Raw genomic sequence first — 22,921 nt, forward strand, 5'->3', positions numbered from 1 at the left:
GTAACGTCTCTGCCTAGCATTCGTATGGTAGCAGATCGATCCTAGCTAGGGACTGAATTTAAGCTGTTTACTGGGGAGGCCATTGCTGTGGTTAGTCTTGCCCAACTGACGTTCTGGTGAGTATCTATTCAGATGGAATTGGAACCAGACACCTATAACGTTTAAATTGACCATACCCAGGTAGTTATAATTACTCTAAACAATTCATAATGAATGCTTACCTGAAGGGAGAGGTGCCAGACAGCAAGAGGTAGGTGATGACACCCACAGCCCACATATCCGCAGCGTAGGTTACTCCCTCTCCCTTGGCGACTTCGGGAGCCACAAACTCGGGCATTCCTGGAAATAAACAGAAAATAAATTCATGATTTGCTGAATTTCGTCCGTATTCTCAAACGTTGGGACCGAGAGGCCACTCAACTTCAATGTGCATCATTCAGTAAAAGTTAAAAGGTTTCACTTGAGTAGTTTTTAAGTAGAAATTTTCATAATTCTGATTTATTAACTTATTGTTCCTTGTAGGTGAATGTTATCTACATAAAACATGAATATTTAAAATCAAATGGGAGTTATAGACAAGAGACACTGGATCGGAATAAGATATTTTACTGAATACTCTGAGGCACAATATGCATAACGTTGTATTATGTTTGCTTTATTTAACAAAATTGCTGTTATAAGTTGTTTTCTGAAACTATATAATTTTAACTAATTATACACAAAAATATACACATTTGTGCGTGTAATTTATATATATATATATATATATATATATATATATATATACATATATATATATATATATATATATATATATATATACTGTATATATATATACATATATATATATATATATATATTAACATATAGAACTATATGTATGTATACATACATGCATACATACATATATATATATATATATATATATATATATATATATATATACTGAGTTACCCATGTATACTGCATATAAATACAACTATTTACTAAATATATTTACAAGTATGCATACATATAAACACATAGCACATTATATATATATATATATATATATATATATATATATACATATATATACATTATATATATAATATATATATATATATATGTATATATATATATATATATATATATATATATATATATATACATATATATATATGTATATATATATATATATATATATATATATATATATATATATATAAATTATATATCGTTTATATAACAACACTGAACCTCACCATAATCCAAAGGCTGGACTTTGTTGATGCGAATTTGTCTCGCAAGGGACAGATCCCCGATCTTAATTTCACGACCGTTTGGACGAGTCATGAGAATGTCTCCAATCTGGTGATGAAAATAAGATGATATAATCAATCACAAGACATATTTACCTGTTTTTTTTTTGTATATGCAATGGTTATCAGTTAACGTTCACTGAGAGTATCATGTTATGATAACACGTTCAATTGGTTGAAGAGTAGATGATTATAGTGATATTGTTCACTTGAAAGTATGAAGTCTAAAGTAATTTATTCAGCCATGGCATTATTGATTGGTTAATTGATTGATTTGAGGTTTTCTGGCTACAGAAGTATATCCTATAATCATAATTACGTTTAAAAGTCTTCATTAATTAAAAGAATTACTCCTACGAAACATAGTAGTAGTAGTGATAATAACATCAGAACGCCATAAATAGATCACACATAGATAGATACAAGCAGACTTACATTGAGTCCAAGATGAGCAATGCATCTGTCATGCATGTACTCGAGGGCAATGAGGACCTGCCTGATGTAACAGCAGACTTCATACTCCGTCAGGTACTGTTGCTGCGTCAGGGCGTGGAGCAAGTCACCACCGCCGCACCTGGGGTACTCAAGTTAAGGAATGAACGTAAAATATGTTTGCATTTTAGTCATCTCTAGGTATAATACACATATACTGGATCAGCTAAACTCTCCAATAATAGAAGTGAAAACCTAGATTCCTAGAGGGTCCAGAGGAAGAAGAAGAAGAAGAAGAGGAAAGAAACTCACTAAATAGTTCTAATGGAAACACATGAAGGGAAAAAAGTAACGTCACTGTACTTGACTAGTACAGTGGTAACGTGTTTGCCAAGCATTCGCAATGCAGCAGATCGATCCCAGTCCGGGACCGTGAGTTTAAGCTGTTTACTAGGGAGGCCATTGCTGTGTTTGTCACCACAGGGTTGGGCTAGCCCATCTGACATTCTGGTGAGTATCTATTCTAATGAAAGTGGAACTGAAACCAAACACCTTTAACCTTTGCAATGCAAAGTAATAGGTTGTTTAAAACAAGGCTAGAGAAATTTCTGGAACTTTTTCGATGGTTGGTTAGCTAGTTTTATATTAAATTGACCTATGCCAGCCCAAAGGGCCTTGCCTTTAGTGTGGTAAGATTACTAAATTATGTATAATGTATGGTGTGGACATCAAGATTCATACCAGCAATTGAGAAAACTTGACTTATACCAGCCCAAAGGCCCTTGCCTTTAGTGTGGTAAGATGGTATATAATGTATAATGTATGGTGTAAACATAAAGACTTGTACTAGCAACTGAGGAAAATTATCTATATTATAATCATGATTCTTGTTTTTGTTGTTGCTCTAATGAATAAAATTGATTTGCTTGATTTGAATTCTAAAGTCCCATTGGAAATGCTCTACATAGTAACAGTGTATTAGGTGGAACTATCAACAAATATCTTTACTGTATAAATAGGCTAAGGAATATCATGGTTAGTATCAACCTGCTAGAAGGGAAATATCAAAATTCAACAGCCTTTTTGAAACGTTTTTGTCTTTTTAATAGGCACCATTAACTCGAGTTCCAAGCCCTTTCCATATATAAATAATCTCTTTATGTAAGGGAGCAGTGCATCAGAAATATAAATTATTCCATGGTACTATGACAAACCCAGCTGAGAACTTGTTACTTCAAACTTAAAAATCCAATAGAATATTTCCAGAATGTATAAAAAAAGTTCTGAATGTGGTGTTAAAACAAGTCATTTGCTCTCACACAAATCCCTAAGCTGGATATTTATGAAAGCCAAGCTTCTACTTACCAATACGATCTTGATTAATGGCAATCAAGGTTATAAGAATTGTCTGAGACTTAAAATCATTGGAATGAACAGTAGAAACTCAAGGGAAACTCAGTAGAGAGCATACCTCTACCACAACACTTTATTTCTCGAGGTTAGGGTTAACTCGGTCGACCTTTTGCTCGACCTTGACCTAGGACTTTCAAAATTGAATCACTTCCACGTCTCAACGTAACAATGAATTTCTGGAAGCTTCACTAGTCTATGAGTAAAATTGTGGCTAGTTGTTCACACACAAAAGACCTTTTGCTTGACCTTGACCTTGGACTTTCAAAACCAAATCACTTCCACGTCTCAACAAAACAATTAATCCCTGAAAGTTTCAATATTCTATGAAATATTTATTTCAATGTTGTTATTGTTCTTAAAATATCTTATTTTTCCATGTTTCCTCTCCTCACTGGACTATTTTCCCTGTTGGGGCCCTGGGCTTATATCATCCTGCTTTTCCAACTAGGGTTGTAGCTTAGCATTTAATAATAATAATAATAATAATAATAATAATAATAATAATAATAATGAGTAAAATTGTGGCCAGGAAGTTCTTCACAAACAAGCAAAGAGACAAACAGAGCGAAAATATAACCCCCTCTCCAACTTCATCGGCGGAAGTAATAATTCATTAGTTATGTGCACATTTATATTACGAATAGTTTCTGGATATACTTTTCAATTGTTATTCCTAAAAGGCCAGTCAACAATATCATTCAATACCTATGTGGCTGCAGCACACAAAACATCAGTTGCGAAGGACGGTGGAGAACCATGGTCAAGACCACATACTAGAAGTTTGCTCGTTCAGTGCGTTCACTCTGTACTGATTAGGTCTATAACGCTACGGTCTCTATAGATACCAGCACTCTGGTAGGCTATACAGCTTTGCAATGTGCTGTTGTATTCATTATTATTATTATTATTATTATTACTTGGTATGCTACAATCTTAGTTGGAATAGTAAGATGCTATAAGCCCAATGGATCTAATAAGGAAAAATAGGTCAGTGAGGAAAGCAAAATAAATAAACGATATGAGTAAAAGTGATCAATAAAATATTCTAAAAAACCGTAACATCAAAACAGATATGTCATATATAAAAAAATATAAAGACTTATGTCAGCCTGTTCAACATACAAACATTTGCTGCAACTTTGAACTATTGAAGTTTACAGTATTTACGCCAGAGAATGGGCTCTGTGGCCTACCATAATTTGGGCTCTCACAATGGTCTTTACTTACTTATTGTACTGACTACGCAAGGTGTTCATCTTTTTCTCGACTGACTTAAGGGTACATTTAGCATTGATTCCCTTCAATGACAAGCACATCTCATAATATGCTCTTGTTTTTATATTTTTTCATATAGTTCTTACAATTTACTTGCCTTACTTTACTTCAAGGGGTGTTTTTCTGGTCCTGTACAGCAGGGAAACCCCACTCTCTACAGGACCTCCGCAGCCGTTTTATCATGTTCGTCCGAAAGCATTTAACATTTCACATCGCATATTCTCTTTTACTGTTAAATTATCACCCTCGAATCACTCACTGAATAAGGTTTTCAGTTTCCTCTTGAAAGCCCTAATATCTTCAATCATCCGGATATCTCGTGGGAGCTTACTGTTTAGTCCCGAGACTGCATATCTAAAGGCTCTAGAGCCTAGAGTAGACATATATCAAGGGATGTTCACTATAATTCCCAATTGCGTGGAATTATTTTTTTTTCTTTTTTTTTTTTTAAGGGCACATCGCTAACAGCAGCATATATCACTCACTATGATTAGTCAGGTACTAGCGCAATAGGTAGTAAAATGTGACACACGGCCACGCTCAAATATATACAGCAGCTCACTCAGGTAATGCCTCGTTCATGGATGGTGCTTCAGTTGTTAGCGTCTCTACGCTATAGTTATCCATAGCGTCTACGTTATTATTATCCACCCATTGATAGCGTAGACCAGCCAAGACGTGAAAGGAATTTCTAGGGAGAAACCATGAAAATAAGTTTGAAGTCTCTGTGACAACGATGTCCAAACTTATGGCTGATTACGTGAATTGGACATTTTGCTTGACCGTGAGCTTCGACCTTGACCTTCCAAAATTAAATCATTTCCATTTTTTTATATAATAGATAATCCCTGTAAGTTTCATTACTCTACGATTAAAATTGTGGCCAGGAAGCTGTTCACAAACAAACAAACACGCCCACACAAACACAAAAAGGGGCGAAAACAAACTCCTTCCAACTTCGTTGGCGGATGTAAAGATACTTTGGGGAGTCCTATTAATAGGGAATCCTTAAGAGGGAACACAGAAACAAGGATTTCCAACTGAACAACCGAGTAACTGGGATTTCTTGAGAAACTTGACAGAAAACCACTAAAAAATGAGTGAGTCAAGAATCATGGCTTTTTAGAATGAATAAGCTGACATAAGTCTTTTTTATAGTTTAAATATGAAATATCTGTTTTGATGTTGCTGTTTTTAAAATATTTTATTAATTGTTAATTATTTCTCATATCGTTTATGAATTTCCTTATTTCCTTTCCTCACTAAGCCATTTTTCACTGTTTGATGATGATGATAATACTAATAGAATAAATATGACAATGATGATGATACTAAAAATAAATGTTACAATGATACCAGTACTAATAAAAAATCAAAAATTTTTTTTTTTTTCAAAAGTGAGACTAAATCTTCAAATCCAGATTGGGAATTTCCTTCTCCATATGATAATTTTACGTTCTCAATTGACACATCTATTTCTTGAAGGGTTGGAAAAAGGCAACGAACAGACCAGGCTCGAGATGGTCATAGAAATAAGCTTGCAGGACACCTCAACACTTCTTGATCCAACCTCTCTGGATCACGATCCAACCATTTAAAGGTTTAAAGGCCACTCATGAATGGCAGAGGAAATGGAGTGTCATTGCCCTATCGAGCAAGATAGGGCAATGACACTGACCATAGAGACTGACCATATTTACACGTGATCAGCGCTCAAGCCCCCTCTCAACCCAAGCTAGGACTAAGAAGGGCCAGGCAATGGCTGCTGATGACTCAGCAGATAGGCCTATCAGCTTTTCCCAAACCCACCATCCTTAGCTCGCAAGGATGGTGAGGTCACAGCGACACAACTAACAAGTTTGAGCGGGACTCGAACCCCAGTCTGGCGTTCACCAATCAGGGACGTTACCACATCGGCCACCACAACCCTATATTTTTCTACGGGTTATGACGTCACTGTTTACCAATAAAAATCTTAGGTAAGGCGATGTACTTAAAGAATTACTTTAATATTACCGTCAATTTTGACAGATTAACTACTCTAGTGATTAATAATTTAATTTCTATCAAATTTCAATCGTATTCTTTAACTACTCTAGTTATTAATAATTTCATTTTTATCAAATTTCAATCGTATTCTTTAACTACTCTAGTTATTAATAATTTCATTTTTATCAAATTTCAATCGTATTCTTTAACTACTCTAGTTACTAATAATTTAATTTTTATCAAAATTCAATCGTATTCTTTAACTACTCTAGTTATTAATAATTTAATTTTTATCAAATTTCAATCGTATTCTTTAACTACTCTAGTTATTAATAATTTAATTTTTATCAAATTTCAATCGCATTCTTTAACTACTCTAGTTATTAATAATTTCATTTTTATCAAATTTCAATCGTATTCTTTAACTACTCTAGTTACTAATAATTTAATTTTTATCAAAATTCAATCGTATTCTTTAACTACTCTAGTTATTAATAATTTAATTTTTATCAAATTTCAATCGTATTTTTACTGTTTAACGTGATTATGATATTTAATCACATCTCTTCTACCGCTCTACACATCTACATATATCATTACAGAACACACTACAAAATTTGGAGGATCTACTGTCGTCTTCTATTCAAGAGCATTTTGTAATATCAACAGATATGCTCAGAGGGAGATAGACATTCAATTTACCCGAAGACTTCAACCAAAATTGAGGATAGCTTCCTTAATTTGAATAATGAGTCAATGGGCTCCATTTCTAAAAGACTATTAGACCTTTACTTAACCCATTTACTGCCATGGGTGATTGAGTCAAGATTTGAAAAACTAAACTCTTTTATAATAAGCCAAACTATAGAAAGTTGACATTCAATAGAAAGGTCTTGATGTGAGCTTTAGAATAAATATCAACAACATAGGGTTTGTGTAGTCTTGAAAGAATTTTCTACATCAGAAGTTTCCTTCTAATCACCACTGGCAGTGAAAGGGTTAAATATTAATCTACCTTTGTGCTCCTTAGTACCGATATCTAATATCTATGTATACAAGTTTTGTGGCCCGCACTGGTAAATTTACAGTAACAACGGTAAAAATCCTGGAATAAATTTTGCCAGGGATTTAGTATTTAAAAAAAAAAAAGATATATTGACGTTAAGGAGTGATATTACGGTCACCAACCCGTAAAAGATAATTACAAAGTAGGATATAAATAACGGTCGCCTGTGTTTTACTGAAATACGGCTGAGAACTGTATTATTTTACAGAGAATTTCCGATTAAAATTACCTTTTTTTTTAACAGTGTTTACAAGGAGAATATCTCGACGTTATTCAGGCATATGTATATATATATATATATATATATATATATATATATATATATATATTTATATATATATATATGTATCATTATCTCAAATGGCCTCGGATAGATTTCGCCAGTCGTCTCTACCTTCAGTTCCCAATTCAACAGTTCTCCATTCATCCTCCTCCCACTTCACGCTTCATAGTCCTCAGCTAAACCAAACAAGAGGAAGATAAATAAGATAGAGAACTCTAACCCAAGACAGTGGAAGACCGTGGTACAGAGGATATGGCACTAACCAAGACTAGAGAACAATGGTTTGATTTCGGGAAAACTCTAAGAGAACGCTAACTCAAGACAGTGGAAGACTAGGTTGCAGAGGATATGGCACTACCCAAGACTAGAGAACAATGGTTTGATTTCGGGAAAACTCTAAGAGAACGCTAACCCAAGACAGTGGAAGACCATGTTACAGAGGATATGGACACTACCCAAGACTAGAGAACAATGGTTTGATTTCGGGAAAACTCTAATCGAACGCTAACCCAAGACAGTGGAAGACCATGTTACAGAGGATATGACACTACCCAAGACTACAGAACAATGGTTTGATTTCGGGGAAAACTCTAAGAGAACGCTAACTCAAGACAGTGGAAGACTAGGTTGCAGAGGCTATGGCATTACCCAAGACTATAAAAATATATTCCACGAAAAAGGATACATTTCTGTAACGAGGACCATGTTCCTGGGTCCCTCGTAGGCATCGTAGAGGCGGACGATGTGTTTGCAAGTGTTGATCAGGTTCATCATCTCCAGTTCCATGTGCATCCAGACCTTCAGCTTGTCCTTGCCCCACATCGACTTGGCTGCGAAGTTGCGTCCTGGAAGGGAGAGGGGGGAAACAGGGGAGATTTTAGTATGGTAGTTGTGGGTTTGGGGAAATAATTTCTTTAGGAGGAAAAAAGGGAAAAGATACACACACACACACACATATATATATATATACATATATATACACATATATATATATATATATATATATATGCATGTGTATCAGTATATATATACACATATATTCATGTATATACATTTATATATGTATAGATGTGTTTGCGTCCCGACCCAATACACACGGACCCATACAACGAACACACACACACACATATATATATATATATACATACATACATACATATATATATATATATATATATATACTGTATATATGAGTATATATATGTATATATTTAGATATATATATATATATAAAATACATACATATATATATATATATATATATATATATATATATATATATATATACACATGTGTGTGTGTGTGTGCAGTGGTTTTTTCGTCTTATTTAATGTATGAGAGATTTTACATTGGAGTTATATTTTCCATATCTTTCAAACTAATAATAAATACATACATAAACACCAACACACACATATATACATATGAATTATATATATATATATAATATATATATATATATATATATATATATATATATATATATATATATATATATATATATTAAAAACTCCAGCCTTGCAACAAGGCTGTAACTTGCAACCGCAGCTTTGGACGAAATTGAGGATAAGTAATGGCATCCAAAACTCACCAGTATGATGTTCAGCGCAGTGGTATGTGACACCCTGTGTGCCACGTCCCAGCTCGTCTCCGATGTCGTAGTGGTCTTCCAGAGTACCTCGGCGGGAGTTGATGCCCACTTGCCGGGCTCCACCAGGTCCGTACCAGAAGAAGCCCAGGTCGTCTTCTTCCACGTGCACCATGCACTGTCGGAGAGAAAATGAGGGGGTTGTCGTGAAACAGTAATGAAAGACTAGAATGCTTTTCTTTTCTTAAAAGGTTTTCAAGTTTGTTTTTTCAAGTTTGCTTTGATCTTATTCTGTGTGTGTGTGTGTGTGTGTGTGAGAGAGAGAGAGAGAGAGGAGAGAGAGAGAGAGAGAGAGAGAGAGAGAGAGAGAGGAGAGAGAGAGAGAGAGATGCTCTCGCTAGAGAAAGAGATGCTCTCTCTAGAGAAAGAGATGCTCTCTATAGATTTTGACATTTTATTTGATGTAGAGAGAGAGAGAGAGAGAGATGAGAGAGAGAGAGAGTGAGAGAGAGAGAGAGAGGAGATAGAGAGAGAGAGAGAGATGAGATGCTCTCTCTAGGAAAAGAGAAGCTCTCTCTAGATTTTGACATTTTATTTAAATAGTAGAGAGAGATGTAGAGAGAGAGAGAGAGAGAGAGAGAGAGAGAGAGAGAGAGAGAGAGAGAGAGAGAGAGAGATGCTCTCTATAGATTTTGACATTTTATTTAATGTAGAGAGAGAGAGAGAGAGAGAGAGAGAGAGGAGAGAGAGGAGAGAGAGAGAGAGAGGAGAGAGAGAGAGAGAGAGGAGAGAGATGTTTTCTTTAGAGAAAGAGATAATCTCTCTAGAGAAAGCGATGCTCTCTATAGATTTTGACATTTCATTTAATGTAGAGAGAGAGAGAGAGAGAGAGAGAGAGAGAGAGAGAGGAGAGAGAGAGAGGATGAGAGAGAGAGAGAGAGAGAGAGAGAGAGATATGCTCTCTCTAGATTTTGACATTCTATTAAATTTTTCTGAATGCAAAAGATAATAATAATAATAATAATAATAATAATAATAATAATAATAATAATAATAATAATAATAATACTATAATAATAATAATCCACATATCAATTACAATTAAATAAATTTACCAATATACTTACCGATGAATGTACATTACCAGCTACATTAGCAGCTGAAATAGAATACAGTCCCTGAATCCTTCACTTGAGCTCCGGTGATGTTCAGGATGTAGGTGTCAGGCTCAGCATAAGATGGCTGCAAAAGTAAATTTCAAATTGAATTATAGTTTTCCTTCTAAATGAAACCATAAGAGAGATTACTCGAGTGCCATATGTGGATGAGATGATGGTGAGGGGTAGGTGGAGATGGTTTGGGCATGCTCTTCGCACTCCCCATGAGAGATTAGTTCATCAAACGTTCAGCTGGGCTTCAGAAGGCACCAGAAGAGTTGGAAGACCCAGACCTACATGGATGTGGACAATGAAGCAAGAAATAGGAGATGATGAATGGAGAAGTATTGAATTAAAAGCTCGAGATAGAGACGACTGGCGAAATCTAACAGAGGTCCTTTGCGTCAATAGGCGGAGGAGATGATGATGAAATCCTTTTAAGTGACATCTCTTGGTCCTTCAAAAAGGATGTACAGTCATTTTATATTGACAGATTTCATGGGTGATGATATACAAATATACAAAATCAACAAATTATATAAATGGTTTTATAAATAATTTTCACCGATGAAGGCAAAACTTGAGATATCCTTTAACTTAATGTTATGAATTAAATATCTTGGAGATTTTCGAAGTAAACTAAAATATTGAGAACAAAATTAATTCAATATATAAATACTGCCAAAACAATCATACTGATTTTTTCCTTTGCCATTAATGATATCAAAAGTTTAATTTATATTCCAACAAGGCCTGCCATTGATCCAAGATTCTATATACATATTTATGAATAAAATCTAAGATGATAAAGTAAATTTATGATAAAAACAACAAAAATTAATATTTCATACGGCAAAAATAACAATCTATATAGAAATTACAGAATAGAAAATGAGTTACTAACAATATGAAAAATATAAGTAGGATGAATTAAGAGTGTTTTTTTATGTTTAACCAGAGAAATAAATGGATGAATAACTAGGGTATAACAGTAAACAGAAAAGGACAGCAAATGCTAATGTAACTTCCAAAAGGAACCATAAAGAAGCGGGAATAAATGAAAATGAAAAGGAATTAGGAGGAAACCGCCTAACAGATGCAAAGAAATTTAACGAAAAATTAAGAGAATTGAAATATTTACTCCATTTAATGCTAAGTTGTGCACCGAGTATCAGTTTATCAAATTATTAGGAAATAGCAAAGTTGGAAAGTAGGAGCTGTTTTGAAATTAAGGAGATAGTTACCTTTAGAAAATGGGCTTTAGGATCCTATCGAAAAATACTGAAAGGACAAGACAGCAGGATGTTTATAGTCAGAGTCTAACTGCAAATTTTTGACATTGCTTAGAATTGTCAAAAACATCATACTGGTAATAAGCAAATTAACATTACATAAACAAAAAATGAAATGAAAAAAAAAGATCAACATTCTCGAAAAAATTAAAAATCACAAACAAACAAAAAGGGGGGTAAAACATATCCTCCTTCCAACTTCGTTGGCAGAGGTAGTAATGAGCACCATGAATACTCCGAAATGAAATATGAAAACCCAAAGATAATCCACAGAGGTTTCTTACGAAAAGGCTAACCCTAAAACTGAATCGCATGAGGAAAAGACTCCCCAAAATATAATTCCTTTGAGGAAAAGACTCCCCTAAATCTGAATCCTTTGAGGAAAAGACTTAAACCTAAATCTGAATCTTGTGAGGAAAAGACCTACCCTAAATCTGAATCCTGAAAGACAAAGACTCACCCTAAATCTTAATCCTGTGAGGAAAAGACTCCCCTAAATCAAAATCCTTTGAAGAAAAGACTAACCTTAAATCTGAATCCTGTGAGGAAAAGACTTTACCCTAAATCTGAATCTTATGAGGAAAAGACTTCACTAATTTTGGAGTCCTATGAGGAAAAGGCTCCCCTAAATCTAAATCCTTTGAGGAAAATATTTAAACCTAAATCTGAATCCTGTGAGGAAAAGACTCCCAAAAATCTGAATCCTGTGAAGAAAAGACTCCACTAAATCTAAATCCTTTGAGGAAAATACTCAAACCTAAATCTTAATCCTGTGAGGAAAAGACTCCCCTAAATCAAAATCCTTTGAAGAAAAGACTAACCTTAAATCTGAATCCTGTGAGGAAAAGACTAACCCTAAATCTGAATCCTGTGAGGAAAAGACTTACCCTAAATCGGAATCCTGTGAGGAAAAAATCACCCTAAATCTGAATCCTGTGAGGAAAAGACTCCACTAAAACTGAATCCTTTGAGGAAAGGACTTGGACCTAAATCTGAATCCTGTGAGGAAAAGACTTTACCCTAAATCTGAATCTTATGAGGAAAAGACTTCACTAAATTTGAGTCCTATGAGGAAAAGGCTCCCCTAAATCTAAATCCTTTGAGGAAAATATTTAAACCTAAATCGGAATCCTGTGAGGAAAAGACTCCCAAAAATCTGAATCCTGTGAAGAAAAGACTCCACTAAATCTAAAACCTTTGAGGAAAATACTCAAACCTAAATCTGAATCCTGTGAGGAAAAGACTCCACTAAATCTAGATCCTTTGAGGAAAATACTTAAACCTAAATTTGAATCCTGTGAGGAAAAGACTTACCCTAAATCTGAATCCTGTGAGGAAATGAATCCACTAAATCTGAATCCTGTGAGGAAAAAGACTCCCCTAAATCTAAATCCTTTGAGGAAAATACTTAAACCTAAAACTGAATCCTGTGAGGAAAAGACTCCACTAAATCTCAATCCTGTGAGGAAATGACTCCACTAAATCTGAATCCTGTGAGGAAAAGACTCCCCTAAATCTAAATCCTTTGAGGAAAATACTTAAACCTAAAACTGAATCCTATGAGGAAAAGACTTACCCTAAATCTGAATCCGGTGAGGAAATGACTCCACTAAATCTGAATCCTGTGAGGATAAGACTTACCCTAAATCTAAATGCTTTGAGGAAAAGACATAAATCTAAATATGAATCCTGGTAGGAAAAGACTCCCCTAAATCTAAATCCTTTGAGGAAAAGACTTAAACTTAAATATGAATTCTGTGAGGAAAAGACTTACCCTAAATCTGATTATTTTGAGGAAAAGACTCTCCTAAATTTAAATCCTTTGAGGAAAAGACTTAAACCTAAACATAAATCCTGTGAGGAAAAAGACTTACCCTAAATCTGAATCCAGTAGTGATTGGTTCCCAGTCTCTGTACCACCTGACCTGGCACGGAGGATACCCGGAGATCCTGCACATGATCTTGCCGGAGGTGTTGGCCTTCAAGTGGAGCTCCTCCAGAGGCTGCTGGATCCTTGGGTAGTCGGCCAAATCGAGACGGATGCGTTGCTTCGACTGACCGTGCTCGTTCTTGACCCAGCATTCGTACAATCCAATGTCGTCCTCAGTCATCCTGGGGAAGGTCATGGAAAATGTTTATATTTCAATTTAAACTACAAACGTTGAAGTTTCAGGGGCCAATTCGAACGTTTGCTTAAGCTGTTTGGTTTACAAGAGCTTAGCTGTTTAAAGCCGAGATTTTAAAATTTGAAGGTGTTATATATATATATATATATATATATATATATATATATATATATATATATAGATATATATATATATATATATATATATATATATAAATTCATATATATATACATATATATCTATACATACTGTATATATACACAGTATATATATATATATATATATATATATATATATATATATATATATATATATATATATATATATATATGTATGTATGTATGTATATCTAAGAGAGAGAGAGAGAGAGAGGAGAGAGAGAGAGAGAGAGAGAGAGAGAGAGAGAGAGAGAGAGAGAGAGAGAGAGAGTATTCCAATCTCACCTTTCAATGAAGAGACAGATTTCACCCGTGGCTTCTTGGGTGTTGGTGAACCTGGTCTTTGGTCCCACTTCCAAGGGTTTGCCATCCTTGGTGAAATGCAGCTTAGGCGTAGGATACCCGTAGGCGTACCACTTGATGGAGGCGTTGAAGCCCTTGAGACCGTACTGCGTATCGTGCTCCAGCTTCAGGAATCTTGGAGCTGCGTAGTAATTGCCCTTGTAGTCGCGGCTAATCCTGAAGCCTTCGGGGACGTAGGGGCCGTCTCCCTTGTACTCGTAATTGGGATCCATCTTGGGCTCGTAGTTGATTGGTGGGAGATCCAGTTTGTATCTGAAAATACAATATAATAACTTTGGCATTTTTACATTCAAGAAGTTTTTTTTTTTTTTTTTTTTTTTTTTTTTTTTAATATGGGGTATATATATTTGCATGCCGGGAAACACTGTGTTCATGTCTGAAATACGGCAGACTGAAATTCAAGTTGACTGGTGGATGGTATTTACTTTGTGCTGGATTGTAAAACCTTGATTTTCACTACTGTCTTCCTTTGTTTATTGACTTTGTAAAATTGGCTTAGTATTCATGTCGGTAATTGTAGTCTTCTGGTAACGTTTTAAACGTTATAGATGCATTTCGAGCAATGATATGTCGGCAATTTTAGTCTTCTGGTTGCGTTTTAAACGTTATAGATGCATTTAGAGCCATGATATGTCGGTAATTTTAGTCTTCTGGTAACGTTTTAAACGTTATAGATGCATTTAGAGCCATGATAAGTCGGTAATTTTAGTCTTCTGGAAGCGTTTTAAACTTTTTTTAAGATATATCGGGGAATATTAATCCAGTTTCTATGAAATTATGGCATAATTCATACTAGCAGAATCATGGTAAACATTTTTCCTGGAAATACAAAAGATAATTCTGGAAAATTTCAAGCAAATTATGCAGATTTTAAATACGGCATTCTAAACCTTGGCTCATTTACTGTACAGAGGAAATAAAAGGACCAGAAAATCCAGGGACAAAAATGTCATGGAAAAAATCTATAATGAATGACACGGTTTGGAAACTGGAACGCAAAAAGAAAAGTATTTAAAATGAGTTTTATACGGTTTGTAGGACATATCAAATAAGGGGAGAAAATTAGTTATTTTTCTTTTTATAGATTAGGATGAAAATTGGTTATAGGACTAGTAATATGAGGTAAGCAGAATGATAAATGAATAATAGAACAATTGGCAGAAAAGAATGAATACATTCTCCGTTATTATTATTATTATTATTATTATTATTATTATTAGTAGTAGTAGTAGTAGTAGTAGTAGTAGTATTAGTATTAGTAGTAGTAGTAGTACTAGCTAAGCTACAACCCTAGTTGGAAAAGCAGGAGGCTATAAGCCCAAGGGCTCCAACAGGGAAAATAGCACAGTGAGGAAAGGAAATAAGGAAATAAATAAACTACAAGAGAATTAATCAACAATGAAATAAAATATATTAAGAACAGTAGCAACATCAAAATAGATTTTTCGTATATAAACTATAAAAACATTAAAAAAAACAAGAGGAAGAGAAATAAGATAGAATAGTGTGCCCGAGTGTACCCTCAAGCAAAAAGAGCATTATTATCATTCAAAGTATAACCGACATTTACAGGTTGAATTACAAATCAAAGAGGTATATAGAAAAGTGAATATAACACAATATACCTCGAAATATAAGGATATCTTACCTGAAGCTAGTGGCGTATGGAGAAGGCTCAGACACGCCATATTTGTTCTCGACTCTTACACGGAAGCGGTAGTCGCTCTTCGAGTTGAGATTGATCACATCGACGCTGCAGCCTCTGATGCCTGGATAAGAAGAGACAAAGAATATGTATGTATGTATGTACGTTTATATATATTCAAATAAGCCATATATTTTTAATACATTAATGTCTGGATTCCTTTGCCGATCTCGGGATCAAAGCCCCAGGAGAAAAGACACAAAGACAATAGCTTCTGACCGGCCGGGAATCGAACCCTGATCCAGGAAACTTGTATGAACAGTGTTCGATTCCCGGCCGGTCAGAAGCTGTTGTCTTTGTGTGATTTCGCCTGGGGCTCTGATCACGAGGTCGGTAAAAGAATCCAGACATTAATGTATCAAAAATATATGGCTTATTTGAATATGAAATACACGGCTAAATGTGCAACAATTTATCATATGAATATATATATACAGTATATATATATATATATATATATATATATATATATATATATATATATATATATACCTACAATATAAACATTATCATACAGTCTGGTTACAGTGAACCAATAAATACAGAAGGAAATTCAAACTACATAAGAGTAATAACGGATTAAACAAAAGTTACCAACTGTTTATTCAGCAAGACTGCATTTGCTTATGATCACACAGAAGGGAATATCGTAGAAAATTTTATCTCATAGGAAAACCAGGAAATAAATAAAACATGCAGAATTATGTACTCTCTGAAAAGATTGCCTTCATGGATGGAGAAAAAGGACAAATATTAATCATATATAACAGCTGGCAACTCTCAACCTTACCTGTCCTGTACGTGAACCATTCACCCTCTGGGCACTCCATGATCTCCAGCTGATAGGTGACAGGCGTGCAAGGAGGAGTCGGCAGATAGGGCATCCAGGAAATGGTGGCGCGGCGCTCGGCCAGGGCGCTGATCATCGGCTTGTCGGGCAAGGGCATGGGCACGCCTGAGCGGCGGACACGGTCGAAGCCCATGTATTCGTCTCCGACGGGTCTCTTCATCTTGCTTGTCAAGGCTGCGAGAAAGGAAGTGACGAATGAAATGGCAGAAGAAAATATGTAATTAGCAGTCATTCTGAATGAGCGAAGTGGGATGAGTTAGTGTGCGGGAGTGCCGCTAGGTGATAACTGATGCAACTAACTTTGTTTCAACAGATCAAGCGGTTCCGAGCAAGAAGGTCATAAAAATTCAAACAACTTGCTTGCCAAGGCTGCAAATAAGAACGAGTCGGATGAAATGACAGAAGAAAATGGGTAACTGGCAGTCATTCTGAATGAGCGAATTGGGTAGTGTGCGGGAGTGCCGAACTGATGCAACTAACTTTACTTCAACGGATCACGAGTTTATGTACAAGCCGTTCAGCGCAAGAGAGTCACAAAAACTCATACTAAATAATTCATGAACTTGCAGGCTTAAACAGGTTGTTATCAGTGCGAGAGAAGACAGGATATACAAAAATAAAAAATAGAAATACTGTTAGTGTACAAGCGTGTGTGAATCACGCACAGTACACTAATGACCAAGTTGCATATGGCTAGCTATATTAGTTACAGTCTGATTTATTAACAAAGTAATGGCGCTTTAATAAGGTAATCATGTTCATTGCACTAATGCATGATACACTAGCTTCATTAGAGTTGACAGCTAATATAATACCTATAGTCCATTTCTTTTAGCGAGGCATATTTGCACCGACTCGTAGCGGTGCCCTTTTAGCTCGGAAAAGTTTCCTGATCGCTGATTGGTTGGACAAGTTTCCAACCAATCAGCGATCAGGAAACTTTTCCGAACTAAAAGGGCACCGCTGCGAGTCGGTGCAAATCTGTCTCACTAAAAAAAATGAAATACAGTTTGAAGACGATTTTATTAGAACATAAAATTCAACCGTGACATAGTCAAATGACGTGCACTTTTTTCTAGTGTAAAATGACATTTCTTATGAGAGCGTGAGACATTCAACATTCATAGGGAATTAAAAAACAAGAATGATTACGTCATATGAATCAGGCCATAAAATCTCACTCATGCAAGAAAATAATTGCCGTTGAATAAAAGAGGATTGCAACTTATAGGCAAAAAAAATTGGCGTTGAATAAGTGGATTGCAAGATATGTGGCAGATGAAAATAGCCTCTATTGCAGTTCATGGAGGAAACCCAGGGAGTTCTGCTGCACTTAATTACATTGTTTTGAAGCTTACTACGCCCACATTTCCAATATTAATGAGAGAGAGAGAGAGAGAGAGAGAGAGAGAGAAAGAGAGAGAGAGAATTATTCCTGTCTTCTGGTCACATTTAGCGAAAAAAGAATTATAGAACTGAAAAGGTAATGAGAGAGAGAGAGAGAGAGAGAGAGAGAGAGAGAGAGAGAGAGAGAGAGAGAGAGAGAGAGAATTATTCCTGTCTTCTGGTCGCATTTAGCGAAAAAAGAATTATAGAACTAAAAAGGTAATGAGAGAGAGAGAGAGAGAGAGAGAGAGAGAGAGAGAGAGAGAGAGAGAGAGAGAGAGAGAGAGAGAGAGAGAGAGAGAGAATTATTCCTATCTACTGGTTGCATTGAGAGAAAAAACTTACACAACTGGATACGGTAAAACAACTGATGTCCAAAGCAAAAATAAAAACATGTCAACGGCCTTGGAAATTAATAGAAAGAATATGTTTTTTTTTGTGCCTTACAAAATGCAAATATATTCTTCCCGTTATTCTTCCTTCGAATATTCTTGATTAAGAATACACATTAAAAAATCTCTAGTTAGTGTAGAATTAAGTTTAAAATGAAGCTTAAATAATTCTGCAGTCGATGGTCAAATATTTCTAAACAAGGAAACATGAATGTAGCATTTATTATTATTATTATTATTATTATTATTATTATTATTATTATTATTAAGCTACAACCCTAATAGAAAAAGCTGGATTCTAAAAGTCCAGGGGCTCCAACAGGGAAAATAGCCCAGTGAGGAAAGGAAACAAGGAAAAATAGAATATATTAATAACAGTAATAACATTAAAAATAAATATTTCCTAGATAAACTATAAACTATATAACAATATATCATGATAACTAAATTATAAATCGTTAATGATAAGAATTTATTTGATGCGAATAATAATGATATTTAAAGATAAAATATGGCAGAGAAATTGTGTCATTATAAGTTTAGAGGGGGGGGGGGGAGGGAGTAACATAACACACGAGTGATACGAAGCATGAGTACATCCAAAGGATTCATTAAACATTTAATGAAACGTGAAATTGAACACAGGCAAAAGAACAAAGAACAAAATAATGTGTACCTAAAACAAAAAATTAAACTTTGTACTCGACATAGCGTAAAGGGAAGAACGTAATGAACAAATAAGGAAATAAATGAACTACAAGAGAAGAAATGAACAATAAAAATAACATTTTATGAAGAGCAAGCCTCTAGGAAATTAAATAACAGGACAAACCATTCAAGAAAAAAAACAAGTTCTTAGTAAAAGCACAATAAAAATCCCATTAAAAAAAATAGAACCAAGACAATAGAAATGTAAAAAGCTAGCACATAGGAATTTACAAGAAAGAACAACTCAAAGAAAGCCTTAGAACATACAAAAAAAAAGGAGAACGACAAGAGAAAAATGAAAAACTGGAAAGCCACTCACTCTCGCAAATGAGTTTTCCTTGGCAAGTCTTCTCGCCATGTTCGTTCCAGACTTTGAGTTGGTAGACACCGGCGTCAGATGGCGTTATATTCTTGATGGTCAGGCGGATCAGGCCGTCCTGGTCCTTTTCAATGATGACGCGGTTGCTGTGTTTTTTGGGAGATGCCAAAAGGAGGTTAGGTTAGGCAAAAATTTTACTTGAAATTCGGGGTTATGGATTAGTTTTTTAGAGGTTGAAATTTTTTTCTGGTTTGATATTTTTCTAGTTCAAAATGTTTCTAGTTTGAGATTTTTATTTTGATCTTTTAATCTAATTTGAGATTTTTTAGTTTGGTCTTTTCCTAGTTTGAAATTTCCCTTTTTTTATGTTTTTCTAGTTAGAAATGTTCCTAGTTTGATGTTTTTCTAGTTTAAAATGTTTCTAGTTTGAGATTTTTAGTTTGATCTTTTTCTAGTTTAAAATGTATCTAGTTTGAGATTTTTAGTTTGATCTTTTTTCTAGTTTAAAATGTATCTAGTTTGAGATTTTAGTTTGGTCTTTTCCTAGTTTGAAGTTTCCCTTGTTTGATGTTTTTCTAGTTAGAAATTTTCCTAGTTTTATCTTTTTATAGCTTAAAATGTTTCTAGTTTGAGATTTTTTGTCTGATCTTTTTCTAGTTTAATCTGTTTCTAGTTTGATATTTTCCTAGTTTGATATATTTTCTAGTTTAAAATTTTTCTAGTTTGAGATTTATAGTTTGATCTTTTTATAGGTTAATATGTTTCTAGTTTGATATCTTCCTAGTTTGAAATGTTCCTAGTTTAAAATGTTTCTAGTTAGATTTTTTTCTACTTTGAAATTTTCCTAGTTTGATATCTTTCGAGATTATTTTTTTTTTCTATTTTGAAATGCTTATAGTTTGAAATATTTCTATCTTGATACTTTTTTAGTCTGTAATTTTCTGTTATGAGCATACACAAACGATTTGAATTTTTTTCTCTTTTTTATGAAATAAAACAAAAATTACAGTTAATACATGAATGATGATTTCATTGACACTTCATTGCAAAAATGAAAATAAATAAAACATGAAATGCAATAAACTGTTACAAAAACTTATTTCGACTCCGTACATCATCGCAAGAGCACGGATTTTATTTAATGAATATTGCTACTCAGAGATGGGATCTATCAAAAAAAAAAAAAAAAAAAAAAAAAAAAAAAAAAAAAAAAAAAAAAAAAAAAAAAAAAAACTAGTTTTCCCAACACAAGCTAACAGGCAATTAATATTTCATAGTAAAAGAATATCAGATTTAACAATTATAAGGTTTTGTTACCAATTACATTTCTTTTTGTTAAAGTTTTTTTTTTTCACAAAAATATTTAGATGATATGAAGTCAATCCTTGACTTCATCATTGGATTTCTTCATTATTTATGCCATAGAATTTTACTGTAATGATTACCATAGAACCGCAATAAAATTATATGAATTATATTAATATTAAATTATATTAAAGTATATCGTATTATATCCTATATTAAATTATATATAAATTTTTTATAAATTACAAATGATACATTACATTAAACTATATCATATCATATCAAATTATACTAAATTATATTAAATTACATATAAATTATAAATCAAAAATTATATTAAACTATAAAATATTAAATTATATTAAACTATATAATACTAAATTAAATTAATTACATCAAATTACATGGACAAGTACAGTAGAATAATAATTCCCAGAGTCTGAATTTACTAGAACTACTAGAACTAATTCCTATTTCATGTACCAGGCAAAGCGACTAGGACAGCAGGAGCTGTACTAGTGAATTGTGCCTGAAATTATCTCTGGGGCTTTGGAATACATCTGTACTCTGTAAGTCTCCGTTGCATAACAAGAAGCCCCAATATACCTCTCATAATTGAGATATGTGTGTGTGTATATATATATATATATATATATATATATATATATATATATATATGTATATATATACATATATATATATGTATATATACATATATATATATGTATATATATACATAAATATTATATATATATATATATATATATATATATATATACATTGTATATATACAGCATATATGTATATATATATATATATATATATATATATATATATATATATATATATATATATATATATATATATATATATATACTGTACACATACAGTATATATACACTACATATGCATCGTATATATATATATATATATATATATATATATATATATATATGCTGCATATATGGCAAGTTAAATCTTATTCGGCGATGATACATACCAGTCATCACGTTAGCTACACAAAACATAACAATGAAATACCGCGTTATTTCATTAATTACAATTCAATAACTTTCATGTTAAATCTCATGTGGTCACATTATTATTCCATTCAAATACTGAACATGAACTAGAGATATGAGTCTGAGTATGGTTGATCCAAAAAGAATAAATTGTCTTTCTTGCATAGTGATTAAGTAAACATATTAAAGTCAATAGTTCCCCTTAACAATACGAGTTCGTGATGCGAAGCTCTGCTATTTTGAAATGGATTTTTTTTGCATTTTATTTCAATTTTCTTGTATCAGTATTTACAGTGATAGACGCTAAAGGAAAATATAGGAAAATTGAGTCAATTTTTTTAATAAAAAAATTTACAAATAGTGATAGACGATAAAGGAAAATATAGGAAAATTGAGTCAATTTTTTTAATAAAAAAATTTACAAATAGTGATAGACGATAAAGGAAAATATAGGAAAATTGAGTCAATTTTTTTAATAAAAAAATTTACAAATAGTGATAGACGCTAAAGGAAAATATAGGAAAATTGAGTCAATTTTTTTAATAAAAAAATTTACAAATAGTGATAGACGATAAAGGAAAATATAGGAAAATTGAGTCAATTTTTTTAATTAAAAAATTTACAAATCGTGATAGACGCTAAAGGAAAATATAGGAAAATTGAGTCAATTTTTTTAATTAAAAAATTTACAAATAGTGATAGACGCTAAAGGAAAATATAGGAAAATTGAGTCAATTTTTCAAATTAAAAAATGTACAAATAATTGATTTAAATAATTTGAAAGAGAACAA

General features: G+C 33.4%; 1 protein-coding gene across 1 annotated transcript in view; it reads right to left on the bottom strand.

The window, feature by feature from the left end:
- Positions 1 to 22,921, bottom strand: part of LOC137650476 (titin-like) — a 963,282-nt gene that overhangs the window by 65,675 nt on the left and 874,686 nt on the right. Inside the window, 12 exon segments of the mRNA XM_068383702.1 lie at positions 222 to 339; positions 1,245 to 1,350; positions 1,737 to 1,875; positions 8,445 to 8,604; positions 9,351 to 9,525; positions 10,475 to 10,532; positions 12,322 to 12,335; positions 13,671 to 13,908; positions 14,366 to 14,695; positions 16,092 to 16,212; positions 16,939 to 17,172; positions 19,804 to 19,949. Coding sequence (XP_068239803.1) covers positions 222 to 339; positions 1,245 to 1,350; positions 1,737 to 1,875; positions 8,445 to 8,604; positions 9,351 to 9,525; positions 10,475 to 10,532; positions 12,322 to 12,335; positions 13,671 to 13,908; positions 14,366 to 14,695; positions 16,092 to 16,212; positions 16,939 to 17,172; positions 19,804 to 19,949 — 1,839 coding nt within the window.

This window comes from Palaemon carinicauda, chromosome 12 (genome assembly GCF_036898095.1).
Source record: "Palaemon carinicauda isolate YSFRI2023 chromosome 12, ASM3689809v2, whole genome shotgun sequence".
Lineage (NCBI taxonomy): Eukaryota > Metazoa > Arthropoda > Malacostraca > Decapoda > Palaemonidae > Palaemon > Palaemon carinicauda.